Consider the following 16,007-nt stretch of genomic DNA (forward strand, 5'->3'; position numbering starts at 1 on the left):
TTTCAACAATGTCTGAAACTACCGATTTTCAAAATTTCAAACTCCAAAAGAAATTCAGGCAAAATTTCAGGAGTCTTTTGAGAAATCGAAAAGTTTCTGAATCAAATATTTAGATATTCTCGAGTAAATCTAGACGAGTTTTCAAAGAAGTCTTGCATACATTTTTGAAGAAACTCGAATAGAAGTTCATTAAATGGAACAAAATAAACATCTATACAAGGTCATAGGAATGTTCATGAACTTGTATTCTCTGCAATTATTGGAGAATCATTTTTAGACGAAACTGGATATGAATTAACTCATAGTACTTTTGACACAATGGAAATAAAAGTAGTGATATTTTTCATCCGGCGCCTAATTTTGGTTGAGAAGCAGAAACAGTTCAAATGTGAAATACATTTCAACGTTCGAAAGTAAGAACATCTCAGAAAAAAAACAATCAGTATCCGTTCAAATAACAGTAGGGGAACTGTACCTATTTAGATTGAAATGCTGTTCGGTTTGTTTATTTTTATGATTTTACGTCTATTGCACGGGAACAATAGCTAAAATTTCAATCGCTAAGCTTTATAACATAATGTGACTTTCCAAAAAAGCCGACATGTCCAAAAAAGGACATGTAAGTAAAAATTCGTTAACAACACGATTATGATGATCCAGGAACTGGTTACGCTATCGATGCATATGTTCGGCGCAGCTGTGCTGCTTTCGCTTTACAACCAGTATCAATTCACTCAGCACACGTCGACTTATACACGATTGAGATGATCGTCATTCGGTTTTAGGATGAGTTACAGTTCAGTGCAATTGGTTTCGTAATCATCTATTCTCGGATACAATGATTATAGTAGCGTACGTATTAGAGCAATGATACGCTTGTCTTACTTCATAAAAACAATTTCCGATGTCTCACAGTGAAACTAAAGCAACAATAATGTTCGAAACCGCTAGAATGCAGCAGAGAGCCATTTTCACAACAGAACCTGTAAAATAAATTTGGGTTATTAGCTGTTATTTTGAGATAAAAATATGAGTGAGTCAGCATGAGTTATTCATTAACTAATATGTACAAATGAAATATAAATAATAAGAAATATACATTAAAACCACCAGTAGTTGCTTGTGTGAACAAAAAAAAACGGAAGTGCATTGATTACGACAGTAAATATAATTAGCAGTTAAGGAAGTAATTCAAAATTAACTTTTAATTAAATTAATCTAATTTTAGTGCGGTGTGAACCAATATAATGACGTCGCCGATATGTACAACAATAAAACGGAAAGTAAAACCAACAAAAACTGAAAGAACTGCTTTGCACAAGAGACACAACTATCAATCCACTTTGCAGAACAATATACGAAACAGTGATGATGGGTCAGTCTATGTATTTGATAGCAACAAACGCAACATGATGTGGTATATCTCGATGGCGTTGTCTTATGAAATGACACGAGCGGGCGAACGAACAAACGTACGAACGAACGAGCGACATTGCTACTATGTATTTGTTGGAATGAGTTGAGAGTTGAAATGGTTTCGTTGTGTGACATTGATCCATAGTATTGTTCTGGGCAAGGAAAATCTCGTTCTCGCTCAAAATCTAAACTCGAAGTCCACTCACACACACGCACAATCAAAATATCTAGGTTTGTAAAGGTTTGACAAATCAAAAGGAAAGTTTCGAACCGAACGAAATTGGTGAAAAATGTTTCTAGTATGAAAACGCATCATGACTCTCTCTCTCTTTTTCTAAATTGTGTGTTCCCTGACGACAGCTACTATCGAGCTAATAAGGCACTCTGTGGTTTTATGTATTTTCTTCACATTAAAATTTTAGCTTTTTCGAACGGTATCATAAATTCATATGTTTATCATTTCATTGTTATCACACGAAGAGATTTCCATCTGTTACGAATCCAAATTGAAATCTCTTCGAACATTTCCTATGAAATTTAGAACCCTATCTCGAATCCCTAAGCAAATTTTGAAACTTTCAAAACATTCATAAACCAATCGAGCGGAAAGCTATACAAATCGCTCCCTGTTTTTTTTTTTGCCACTTCGATTTATGAACATTCGAAAGAGTCTAAAGTTTTAACGTGTGGTGTTTTTCACAAAAAAGGTTCAAATCAATGATTTTTTGGTCGGTTGTTTACGTGAGAGTGTATCGAAGCTGGTCTGCGACTGAGTCGGACTTGGAGGCCTTGGCGGCGAAGTATTCCATGGTGTTTCTATAAAAAAGAAAGAAAAAAGAGAGAAAAACAATAACAGAAAATCTTCTCGAAAAACGTTCTTTTTTTTCGCGTGACAGCTGCAAACACGACGACATACAACGATGGACGAACAACTTCCTTCTCTCGTTTCCGGTTCCGCAAAATGGAACCCACCATTCGGCATCGTTATCGGTCAAATTAGAGAAAATGGTAAAAATGGTGTCAATCAACTCATTGTGACAAAAATGAAAACTGGAGGAAACAGAAACAGAAATCACACGAAGGCGGGAATCAAAACAATGCAACCGGGAAAAATAAAAAGTGACTAACTAGTTACAAGAATGTGTTGTAAACGTTCACGTTTGTGATTATTGTACATCATGTCGAATCAACCTAAACTGAGAAATATCTACACATAATTGAAACAGATATTGATGAAAGTCTTCACCCATTGCTTTCATATTCTTAAACATCTTGATTAATACATAGATCTAACGTGGAAGATTGACATAGTTTCGTTCTGGATATCTCCAGGAGTTTCTCCCAAAATTTCATCCAGGGGTTTCCCCAGATTTGCTCCCAGAGTTTCTTCCGGAATTCTGCAAAAGTATTTCATGGGGTTTTCAGCAGAAGTACCTCTCACGATTTCTTGCAGATGTATTCCGGTATTGTTACAACAGTGTCTCGCGGCATTCTTTCAAAATTCCTCCAAAGTTCTTTCAGGGATTCGGAGATGCCTTTCCAATAACCTTCGTCATCCCGGGAGCAACACCGGGAAAAAATCTGCTAAGAGAAGTCCCGGTCGAGCGTAATCTCAGGGGAAACTTCGAGAGAATTCAAAAGAATCTTTAAGAAAGATTCCAAGAGAAGGTCCTGTAAAAATCTCGGGGGAAACTCTAGACGAAAGATCATAAAAACTGCTTGAACAAATTACTACAGATACTCCTGGAGAAATCCCGTGAGGGAGGGACTCTGGAAGCAATACAGAGAAAACCTCTGGAAAAAATCCCAAAAGGAATTTCTGCATCCTCGTGAGAAATTCTTGAAGAAACCCCGCAAGTTTCTGAGAGAAATCTTGCTGGATATCCGGGAGACGCAAATGAAAATCAACAATTTCGTCTCGAGAGTACTGAAATTCGTATGATTTAGAGAATTTATTCATGTATATCGTTTTGGTGCCTATACTCAAACGTATCCTTTGGACTTAACCCTTCCAATAATAATACACAATTACAGGCCTGAGAGGACGCAGTGGCCTCTACATACCTATCTTAGGTGTCTAATCTAACTAATCTTTCACATCCCATCCAAGGACATAGCCATGACAGCTTTCGACTGTTGGTGGACTGCGTCAATGTGGTCTTAGAGTCAACGATTAGCCCCAAATCTCTGTGTTTTAGCCACGGACGGGAAGGAGGCAGTTCTCATAACAGCGGTCTGGGACTGTAACATCTATGAATTTGTGTGACTTGCATAATGCTAATACTAGAATTCTTGCTACGATTTCATTCTCAAATTTATCTAAGAATATTCTTTGGAAGTTTGACAAAGTTTCTCTCTGGGTTTCCTCTGGGGTTTCTCCCAAGAATCCATCCAGGATTTTCCCAGATTCGCTTCTTCCAGAATTTCGTTCGGGAGTTGTTCCTGGCATTTCTACCAGAGTTCCTCCTAGGAGTTCTGCAGTAGTTTTTCCCGGGGTTTCTGCAGAAGCACCAGCCAGAATTTCTTTTAGAGATTTTCCCGGTATTGTTTCCACAGTTTCTCGTGGGATTCCTTCCGGAGATCCATCTAAAATTCTCCCAAAATTCTTGCAGGGAAGTTCCTAATAGTGGTTTTCCGAGATAGTCTTCCTATAGTTTTTTTCCGGGATTTTTGCGAGACGTCTGCAGAAGTTGTTCCAGGAATTTTTTAGAGAATTTTTCGGGATTTCTTCCTCACAGGGGTTTTCCCGTAGTTTATACCGGGAGTCTTCTTAAAGTATATCAGCTAAATTAAAGCTTATTCCGAGCAGCTATTCCGAGACAAGGCCGACAAGAACTCCAGGAATAATTACTAGAGATATCCCAATAGGAACACCATGAGGAATACCGTGACAATTTCCAGTGCGGTTCCCCGGAAGAACTCTGAGAATTATCCTCCAAGAGAAATCTCAGAAGAATTACAGCGAAACATTCCGGAAGCCTCAACCAGGAAGGAATGTACAAATCCCAGGAGAAGCTCTAGACGAAAGCTGACAAAACATGCTTGAAGAAAATACTTGAGGTATTCCGGGGGAAATCACGTGAGGGGTCTGGATACAGGAAAAACCTCTGGAGCAGGGGTTTTCAGACATTTCGGCTCGCGGTGCACTTTTTGAAAATAAATCGCTCCACGGTGCACAAGTTCATTATTGTTAAAAAAAAACAATTATAAATTCGTCAAAAGCTGTCTTCTTTTTCACAGCATTTCCAAAGTGCATACACTCGTCATTACTTTTTTTCCACGAATTATGGCACTGTCTTACGTTTTTCATCATTTATCGGAGCATAGTGAAGTGACATAGTTATTCGACTTGGAATATATCTTGCTCAGGAATGTTTCTGAAAACTTACAGACAAGATCTTTATAAACGCTGAATGAAATCTTGAGCTGAATTAGTGGTATTTATTTTTCAAGAACCTCAGGGAAGTCCTTTGAAGACTACTGTATTATTTCTAGTGTGGTTTTTTGATAGACGTTTTTCCAAGACTTTTACCATATTTCTTAAAAATTTCTAGCAAGACACTTGGATTATTTTATTTTATTTGGTTTTTTTTTTTCAGAACTTTGGCATATATTGACAATATTTTTGATTAATTTCTTCCAGGCTTTCTTGTCAATTCGGAAGGAGATTTCTTTGAAAATCATAAATACGTTATCAGTAGAATTCTTGGTTAACTGATTTCGAGAACAGTGATAGTTCCTTCTCTGGTATTAAGCAAAGCCACAGAAATATTAGTAAGATTTCTTCTGAGATTTTTTTAACGAATTCATTGAAGATACATTGGAGATGCCTTGTAGGGTGCTTGTAAATGTACTGTTCCGTCTACCGTCGGAAGTTGAACCACCACCACCAAGCAATCAGTCTCACCAACATTAAAAACCCACCACCAGTCATCGACTGCCTCGGCCCGAGTCGCCTTCGAACCCGAAATCGAGCCAGCGCACCACTAACAGCGAAGTTGCACTATTACCACCAACGAACCTCATGCCACCGCGACAGCGGCGGCGACATCAGTCTCAACCGAAGCGTCGATCCAACCGCGCACACCCGATCGCAGCAGTAGCAGCAGAAGTGCAATTACAGAGAAAATTTCAAATAGAGAAGAAAGAAGAAGGTCTAATAAATGTATAGTTATTAAGAAGCGTAGCCGTCCGTGTCTAGCTCTATTTTATACCCAGAAGAATTGGCCCTGCCAAGTTATTCCCGTGAAGTTTTCTCCCTGTTGGCCCTTGCCAAGCGAAAGGTGTTTCCGCCATTTTTTTCGACCTCAGATTCCCAAAAGTGTTGGCCCTTGCCAATCCTAGTTCCTCTCGCGAGTGTTAACCCCAAACCGATTGATACAGTCCGCTGTAGTTCGACCCACCCTGCTGGGCTCGAACATATGGTCCATCCCGAACCGGATTGGAAGTGCATTTCCCGTGTCTGGATTCTGCCGCCGACCGCGCGGCGAAACCAGTAAAGTGAATAGTGACGATTCTAGTTGAATCGAGCCACCGCCCGAGTGGCACAAAGAAGAAAATTCCTCCATTTGCCGAACGCCAACCGTTGCCTTGGCAAAAGTGTGTGTGTGAGACTGTTCAAAAGCCGACCGCCAGTCGGTTGAACGAAAGTGAAAGCAAATCTGTGGTGTGTGTGACGATCGAACCACCGACTACCGACCGTCGTCGCGGTAAAAGTGAAGAACACACAAACTTGTGTGAGACGGCACGAGACGAGCTACGCAAACGAAGAAAACTAGGACCAAAAGTGAAACTGGACCAAACCAAAACAATCTGCTACCGCTGCTGCGAGTGCCCGAGCAAAACGTTTGTCGCGGTTTTTTCGGGAAGAAAATAAATCGGATGTGCAAAAGTGACGATTTCGAATTCTGGAAGGCAAGTGTTCGCGCGTGATTGCCATAAAGTGCGAAAAAAGTGGATATAAATGCCACCTGTGACACGGTCGCAGCAAAAGACAATCAGTGACAGTGAAGAGCAACAAGAAAATTACCTTGAAGCCACAACGTCCGTTGCAAGTTCCGGATCGTTTCACGGTTTCGCCGATTGGGAGGCAATAATGGATGAAGCCACACGAAAGGAGTACGACAGGGCCGTCCGGCAGCGCTCCCAAGTGAAAAGCAAGCTGCTTCGAATCAAAAGGACGTTGGTTCAAACCAACGCGATTGGATTGCCGCAACTGAATGTGCTTTCCAAAAGCATTTCTGCGATCTACACGGAATACAGCCAACTCCACACCAAAATCGTGGGACTGGTACCGGACGAAGCAATGGAAGATCAGGAAAATGAGTATGCGGATTTCGAGGATCTTCATTACGATATTTCCAATATCGTCGAAGCGCTCATTTTGGATGCAGAACCGGTGAGTAAAACCCCGAATTCTCCTCACGGTGCCGCTGCTCCTCAAGTCGTCATCCAGCAGCAGCCACTGAAAGCGCCAATTCCGACATTCGACGGCACCTATGCCGCCTGGCCCAAATTCAAGGCCATTTTTCAAGATTTGATGGCCAACTCGGGGGATAGTGACGCGATCAAACTCTATCACCTCGACAAGGCGCTGATCGGCGAGGCCGCTGGAGTGCTGGACATCAAGGTCCTAAGTGAGGGCGACTACGACCACGCTTGGGACATTTTGACGGATCGCTACGAAAATCGGCGCGTGATTGTGGAAACTCACATCCGTGGGTTGCTCTACCTAAGAAAGATGGCATCGGAGTCCCATAAGGAGCTACGGGCGCTCCTCAACGAAGCGACTCGACACGTCGAAAGCCTCCGGTACCTTAAACAAGAAATGACGGGAGTTTCGGAGCACATGGTCGTGTACCTGATCGTTTCGGCGCTTGACAAGTCCACCCGAAAGGCCTGGGAAGGAACGCAGAAGAAAGGTGATCTTCCCAAATACATGCCGACTATCGATTTCCTTAAGTCGAGGTGCCAGATTCTGGAGAACTGTGAGGAAGCCTTCCACCCAGCGAACCCTGCAGCGAAGCCGAAGCAACTCCAACTGCCTCCGAAGAATTCACCGCTGAAGAGCCATGCGGTTTCCACAACTGTCTCGCAGGAGTGTGAGATTTGCGGTGGTGCTCACCGAAACATACAGTGCACGGCGTTAAGCAACTTGACGCCTCCCCAGAGAAACGAAAAGATCCGAGCTGCAGGACTTTGCTTCAACTGCCTGCGTAAGGGGCACCGCTCTCGAGAGTGTCCATCCGACAAGACGTGCCGCAAGTGTCAACGCTGGCACCATACATTGCTCCACGATGATGGAGCACTCCACCAGGATACGCGATCCAATGTTTCTCTCCCCGCGGAAACCGCGGTAAGACCACCGGTTCCAGATGTTCCGGCTCAACCGACAGAGGTGCAGGAGAATCCTACTGCCGTTGATCAACCCGTATCCACCACCTGCTCATCGAACTTCGCCAAGACATCGAAAACAGTACTGCTGCTCACCGCAGTCGTACAGGTGTTCGATAAGAAGAACCAGCCACATCCATGCCGCGTCCTGCTGGATAGCGGCTCTCAGGTGAATTTTGTCACTGAAGAGTTGATCGACCGCCTGGACTTACCGAAGAAACCAGCAAACGTTCCGATCACCGGGATCAATGCTTTGCGCACTCTCGCGCGTGATAAAGTGAGCCTGAGGATTCAGTCTCGAGTATCCAGCTTCCGAGCAAGCCTCGAGTGCCTAGTAACTCCGAAAGTGACAGGCATGATTCCTTCGTCGAAGATAAACATCGACCGCTGGGACATCCCCGACGGTGTCATATTGGCCGACCCCACATTCCACACGCCGGACAAAGTGGACTTGCTGATTGGAGCTGAGCTATTTTTCGACATTCTCAAGCCGAGTCAGATCAATCTAGCGGACAACCTTCCGCTCCTGCGTGAAACCCATTTTGGGTGGATCGTGTCCGGAGTCATCGTCGAGCCGCAAGTAGCCAACGTTTCCGTGCAACAAGCCAACCACGCATCCGTAGACGATATCGAAAAGATGATGCAACAGTTCTGGCAAATTGAGGAAGTGCCAAACGTCCCGAAGCTTTCGACCGAAGAGATGGCAACCGAAGCCCATTTCCTATCTACGTATCAACGAGACGCGAACGGCAGATTCATCGTCCGGCTGCCGTTCAAGGATAACTTGGACCAGCTGGATAGCTGTCGCACTTTGGCACTCAAACGATTCCTGATGCTGGAGAAGCGACTCGTCCGAAATTCCGACCTCCAGCAGCAGTATGTGGAGTTCCTCCGCGAATATGAAGCTCTTGGACACTGCCACGAAATCCATGAAGCCGAAGATCCTCCAAACCAACTTGCGTATTACATGCCGCACCACGCGGTGTTGCGGCCTTCAAGTTCGAGCACGAAGTGTCGAGTTGTGTTCGACGCCAGCGCCAAGTTTTCTCCTTCTGAACTGTCCCTGAACGATGTACTGCAAGTTGGGCCCGTCATCCAGAATGATCTGTACTTCATCATCCTACGCTTCCGGAAGTATAAAATAGCATTTTCCGGAGACGTATCCAAAATGTACCGTCAGGTCGTCCATGCAAAGGAAGATCGTCGATTTCTGCGTATATTCTGGAGACCACACCCGTCCCAACCACTGCGGGTTCTGGAGCTGTGTACCGTTACCTATGGTACCGCATCGGCGCCATTCTTGGCCACTAGGTGCTTGATGCAACTCGTGGAAGAAGACGGAGGCGCCTTTCCGATCGCCTCCCGTATCGTGAAAGAAGAAACATACATCGATGATGTACTCTCCGGCGCGGATTCGGTGGACGACGCCATCGATGCCCAACGGCAGCTGAATGAACTCCTCAACCGAGGAGGGTTCCCGATCCACAAGTGGTGCTCGAATTCCCAAGAATTTCTCGAGCACATTCCGGAAGAAGACCGAGAGAAGAAGCTCCCAATGGAGGAACGAGGAGTAAACGAGGCCATCAAGGTGCTTGGTCTGATGTGGGACCCGAGCGCTGACACACTGTTCATCGCCAACCATCCGAAGCCAACAACCGCAGCCGACCAGCAACGAGTCACGAAGCGAGTGATGTACTCGGAGATCGCCAAATTTTTCGATCCACTCGGCTTAGTGTCACCGGTCATCGTATTGGCGAAGCTCCTAGCCCAGCGATTGTGGAAACTCAAGACTGGCTGGGACGACCTAGTCGACGAAGCAACCGCACAAGAGTGGCAAGAACTTCAAGCATCCTTGTCACATTTGCACCGCATAGGTATCCCAAGGTGCGTAACCTTCGACGGAGTAGTTGCGTACGAATTACACGGGTTTTCAGACGCCTCCACCGTGGCGTATGGAGCCTGCATCTATTTGCGAAGTCTATTCTCCGATGGGTCAGCGAAGCTGCGAATCCTCACCAGCAAATCTAAACTGGCCCCTCTACATGACCTGTCCATCCCGCGGAAGGAGTTGTGCGCCGCTCTCCTGCTCACCCGGTTGGCGCGAAAGGTGGTACCAGCCCTGGACATGTCGTTCCGTGAAATCGTGCTGTGGTGCGACAGTACCATTGTTCTGGCCTGGATCCAAAAGCCGCTCAACCAGTTGGAGTTATTTGTACGAAACCGAATCGCTGTGATCCAAGAACACACTGGAGACTACCGATGGGAGTATGTCCGATCCCAACAGAACCCAGCCGATATCGTTTCTCGAGGCCAACTGCCTGAAGCGCTTAAAAACAACACCCTTTGGTGGAACGGCCCAGAATATCTTCACCAAGCAGAGTACGAGGTGGTATCGCCAGAACCTGTTCCCGAAGATGAACTACCCGAGCTCAAGGGAGTAACCGCAACTACGGCTGTAAGTATCGACGCATTCCAGTTCTTCTCCCGATTTAGTTGCTTCAGGACGATTCAGCGTATCATGGGGTATGTACTCCGGTTCGTTGGAAACTGCCGCAAACCTCCAACCCAGCGTGTGACGAGCCTGCATCTGACCGTCGGCGAGCTGCGTCGTTCAACTGAAATCATCATTCACGTGATCCAACTCGTTCATTTGGCGGACGAAATCCAACGAGTCGTTGGCAACGAACCTTGCAAAAACCTCGCAAACCTTCGTCCAGTCTACATCGATGGTCTGCTCCGTGTGGGTGGTCGTCTAGATCGCTCACTGTTACCGTTCGAAAGCCGTCATCCCATCATTCTACCGGACAAGGACCCGGTGGTACGACTACTAGTTCGACAGATGCATGTCGAACTACTCCACGTCGGGCAGACCGGCCTGATGAACGCCATACGGCAACGCTACTGGCTTCTCAACGCACGTTCCACCATCCGACTAGTCACTCGTAAGTGCGTGAGATGCTTTCGGGTCAGCCCGACTAATACCAGCCAGCTGATGGGAAACCTCCCAACCGCAAGAATTGTGCCATCTCCACCGTTTGCCGTCACCGGAGTAGATTACGCTGGCCCGTTTCTCATCAGACAAGGGATACGCCGTCCGGCGTTGATCAAGGCTTACGTGTCCGTCTACGTGTGCATGACAACCAAGGCCGTGCACCTAGAGGCGGTGTCCGACCTGAGTACCGACGCCTTCTTGGCGTCCCTAAAGCGTTTTCTCGGCCGACGGGGAATGGTTCAACAGCTCCACTCGGATAACGCCACCAATTTCCGAGGGGCGCACCACGAGCTGAACGAGCTGTTCCGCCAATTTCATGATCAGCAATCTGTGAAGACTATCGAGGATTTCTGCCGCTCCCGCGAGATAGAGTGGCACTTCATTCCGCCGGATGCACCGGAGTTCGGCGGTCTCTGGGAGGCCGCAGTTAAATCCGCCAAAACTCATCTGAAGCGCATAGTTGGCACCGTGAAGTTAACCTTCGAAGAGCTGACTACCGTCCTAGTCGAGATCGAGGCGGTGCTTAATTCTCGACCACTGTTCACCATCTCCAACGATCCTGCGGACCCACTGGTGATCACGCCGGCCCACTACCTCATCGGTCGTCCGCTCACGGCCATGGCCGAACCTTCCCTCGAGAACGTCAAGGCAACCCGTTTGACTCGATGGCAGCACCTCCAGCTCATGCGCGAGCACTTCTGGCGTTCATGGAGCCGGGAATATTTGAACACACTGCAGCCGAGAAAGAAAAACCTTCGAGAAATGCCTAACATTCGAAATGGAATGGTCGTCCTACTCCAAGACCGAAATCAACCTCCACTCAACTGGAAGATGGGTCGCGTTACAGCGATCTACCCTGGCGACGATGGTCTAGTCAGAGCTGTCGACGTTTATACCGGAGGAGCCACGTATCGTCGTGCTATCAATAAGATCTCGGTGCTGCCCATCGAGGACAATGCGATCTCCTCTGACTTAGCGAACCATAATCAGTCTTGAGTAATCTCAATGGGGGGTGTATGTTCCGTCTACCGTCGGAAGTTGAACCACCACCACCAAGCAATCAGTCTCACCAACATTAAAAACCCACCACCAGTCATCGACTGCCTCGGCCCGAGTCGCCTTCGAACCCGAAATCGAGCCAGCGCACCACTAACAGCGAAGTTGCACTATTACCACCAACGAACCTCATGCCACCGCGACAGCGGCGGCGACATCAGTCTCAACCGAAGCGTCGATCCAACCGCGCACACCCGATCGCAGCAGTAGCAGCAGAAGTGCAATTACAGAGAAAATTTCAAATAGAGAAGAAAGAAGAAGGTCTAATAAATGTATAGTTATTAAGAAGCGTAGCCGTCCGTGTCTAGCTCTATTTTATACCCAGAAGAATTGGCCCTGCCAAGTTATTCCCGTGAAGTTTTCTCCCTGTTGGCCCTTGCCAAGCGAAAGGTGTTTCCGCCATTTTTTTCGACCTCAGATTCCCAAAAGTGTTGGCCCTTGCCAATCCTAGTTCCTCTCGCGAGTGTTAACCCCAAACCGATTGATACAGTCCGCTGTAGTTCGACCCACCCTGCTGGGCTCGAACATGTACATTACGAGATCTTGGAAAAAAAGAATAATATTTATTAGGAGAGTTTTGGCCAATTTGTTCCTTGATTCTTTGCAAATATCTGAGACGTTTCTTGCTGGATTCGAGTTTAACTTGCCGGCTGGAATAATGGAAATTTTATTCTCAATCCCTTGAAGCACCTTCCAATAGTACAGTTGTTCTAATTTATTCGAATTATTTTTCATGAAATAGGTAATGAATTTAAATTTAAATTTGAATTTGCAAGACTTTTCTGAAGTGCTGCGGTGCACTTGTCATGGCTTCGCGGTGCACCGCGGTGCACGATCTGAAAACCGCTGCTCTGGAGGATATCCAGAGAGGAACTTCTGCAGACCTCGTGAAAATCTCTCGAAAAACCCCACGGATATTTCTGTAACTCGTGTAGAAACTCTGGGAGAAATTCCGCGTAAATTTTTATGAGAAAATTTGAAACGGACATCTGTAGGAATTGCGGAAAATCATACAAGAGACATCCAGGAATAACCTTTAAAAGTTCTCCCAGGACCTCCTACGAAAATTTCTTGGAGAACCTCTGAGAGCAATACCTCTGTAACGAACACTGCAGGATAGAAAACTCCAGCAAAAATCATGAAGCCATGAAGATAATCTGGAAGGGATCTAAGAAATAATTGCTAGAGCCTTGAAAAAATGCTGGTAGGAATCCAGAAGAACCACCGACAGGCATTCAAAGAGGACTTAAAAGAATGTCATGAAAAATACGGAAGGGACACGGAAAGGAATTCCTGAAAGAATCTCTGACGAAGTGTCTGAAAAAAAAAACTTTTTGGAGCTGTTTCTGGACGAATATTAACATCCAGGTTCATTCGCGTGCTCCTGGAATTTGCAGCATTTTACCAAAATAGTCGCCTTTCCGAAAATACCTGCTCGATCTAGGCTAGGCATTAGTGAGGTGCTGGCCAACCACACGAATGACGGAAGGTTAAGTCCATTTTTTAATCTCACATGGTGTTTCCAGTAATCATCACTTGACAGACCTTTTTAGAGGGCTTTGAACGACGTTCAATCGTCGTATGTGAAAAACATTCTTCAGTATGGAAGTTCAGCAAAAAAGATTCTCCTTCGCTGGCAAAGGACACTTCTATTGTTCTTATGGAGTTCAACATCTCCTGAAATCATTTAGATTTATAGGGTAACTGGAGGAACTGGAAAATTACTGATCTTTATAATAATTCCCGGGATCATTCCTAAAGAAGCTTCTCAAAGGCCTAAAGCCTGGACCACATAGCGTCCGTTCCGTCGAGGTTTGCGTTTTTTTGACAGTTTTCCCATGGGAAATGTGTCAAACTACTGTCACGCACACGCAAACGGATGCATTGTGTGGGGCACTTAACTACTGCTAAATGAGATGCTTTGAAATACTTGGCTTACTCTTCAAAAAATATGAGTAAGATATTCAGCAGTTATAAGTTGAGAATTATCTTAGCACAAATATTGTAGGTATAAGTGGAGCGGACCTGGTGTGATGGTTAGAACACTTGACAATCACGCTGAGGACCTGGGATCGAATCCCACTCCGGACAAACTCGCAAAATGTGAGTTCTTCCTTCGGAAGGGATGTAAAGCGTGGGTCCCGAGATGAACTAGCCTAGGGCTAAAAATCTCGTTAATACAAATAAAAAAAATATACATTGTATATGCCTAAGAAAAAAAACATGTTTCAAGAAGATCCTGGATAAACCGGATATGGAACAAAGACACCCTCATGGCCTCATCACTACCCACACGTTTATTACTTTGGCTGTATGGGCTCACAACTTCAAAAAAAAAACTTGAGAAAATGTAGTTTTCCTAAGAAATACACACATATTTATTAAAATAAAAAAAATCAGCTATAAATATAACACAAAAATCCATTTTCTTTGAGCAAGTAGCAAACAATTATTGATCATACGCTAAAATAACCAAAACAAATCGCATAATAAGCATTCCGTCCTGCCCCCTGTAAGGAAAATAAAAGCAGACGAATAGTAATCACACTCAAAATGCACCAAAATACAAACGAAATAAACTCAACCAGCTCTCTGTATATCAACAGTAGACACGCGACGACGACAGCTTGACTTCGGAAGACGGAGAGTCGATGACCTAAAAATCTGATGAGAACAAAACACAGCAGAATCACGACCGTTGCCGATAAACGTAGGTACATATGTTCCTACGTCTTCTCATGCTCTGACCGAAGAAGTCGTCACAACAGTCATCTTTCCCAGCTACGATGTGAAGCGCCAGCCAGCGCACCGAAGTCGAATACACCGCCGTACGAAAATCGCACTGAAAAGTACAAAACGTCTCAAGGCTACGTCGTGTCTGGCTGGGTTCTGCGGTGGCAATTAGAATTATTGTGATGTTTTGTTGCTGGTTGTGGTACACCGCGAAGCGGAGATGAATGGGAAGGAAGCAACTGAAGCAGCTGGCTACTGGAACGTCTACGCACGTAGCTACCAACGTCGCAGATTATCTCAGTTTCCATCTCAAGGTCTCAAGCACTACTATGATGCTGGTCATTGCGGAACGGTTCCCTGTTCGAGGGGGGGTCTTCTTCGCGTTTTCGGTAAACATGGGAGATTTTGGAATTAGGTCATGCACGTGTTACGCAGTTTCTAATACACATGGCTGATGATATTGCACGTGTGTTTGTGCGTAAATTAGACGAGCCCTTCGCGCCTCTAATCATTGCAAGCATTTGGTATGGTGGTAGGGCTAAATGGATTTTGAAAGCAAACAGGTTTTGGAAAAGGTCTACCAACAATGCGTAGTTTTGGAACTGTGATCTGCGATGTTGATGGAAAGTATGCGGAATGTTGTTACTGAATGATTCAACGTGGAGTAATTCCTCCTACAACGCAAAGCATGTTTCTTCAAGTCTTTGAACTATTCCGTTCCATCGAATTATCAATTTCCAAAGTAATGCTTCTTGTTTATTGGTGAATAAGCAAATCATCCATCCCATTTCAATAATGTTTAAAGTATTGTGCAAACTTTACCTTAAATCAACTTACACGCTTTAACCACAGACAATACAGACGTAACTCTTAGAGGAAATTCATCAAAAACTTTTGTCCGGTGTCATTTTCATGAGCACACTGCCATCTGTTGGTAGAATCGCGCGCGACAATGTCGGCCATGATGGCTTCCTATTTGACATTTTGCTAACACGCACACCACTACACAAATTGCCTGTAATTTTCATTTGCATCGTTCAGCAACATGTACACTGGCAAACGTCAAAGCGATCGAACACTAGCGCCTCTGGTGGAACAATCGCGCAAATCAAATGAAATTTGAATTGATCGTTAAATGCATGTTCCAAGCTGTTTTGAAGAGGGTTGCGTCTGTTTGTCTGTGATTTAACCCTTTGAGTATGACCCCAAATAATTGTATTCGTGAAAGTTATTGCAAACCTACTTCCCTATTAGGGAAACATCTGAGTAATCTAGTTTGCGACATCATTTGACATCCTAGAACATCCTGAACACCAAGAAGTTTGGAAAAACTAAATAACTGATAAACCACTAGCGTTGAATGCTGATCTTGGTTAGGGTTTACATTAATAAGTACTTGAACAACCCATTTTATGAA

At 44.9% G+C, this 16,007-nt stretch overlaps 1 protein-coding gene across 8 annotated transcripts in view; it reads right to left on the reverse strand.

The window, feature by feature from the left end:
* LOC109425656 (protein argonaute-2) overlaps positions 1–16,007 on the reverse strand; it is a 129,176-nt gene that overhangs the window by 19,345 nt on the left and 93,824 nt on the right. For 7 of the 8 annotated variants that reach the window (XM_029865561.2, XM_029865562.2, XM_029865560.2 and 4 more), the window contains one exon: positions 2,158–2,232. The exons of the other annotated variant lie outside the window; for it this stretch is intronic. In XM_029865561.2, coding sequence (XP_029721421.2) covers positions 2,158–2,232 — 75 coding nt within the window. The remainder of the gene's footprint in view (positions 1–2,157; positions 2,233–16,007) is intronic. 8 annotated transcript variants of the gene reach the window in all.

Source organism: Aedes albopictus, chromosome 3 (genome assembly GCF_035046485.1).
Source record: "Aedes albopictus strain Foshan chromosome 3, AalbF5, whole genome shotgun sequence".
NCBI classification, from domain to species: domain Eukaryota; kingdom Metazoa; phylum Arthropoda; class Insecta; order Diptera; family Culicidae; genus Aedes; species Aedes albopictus.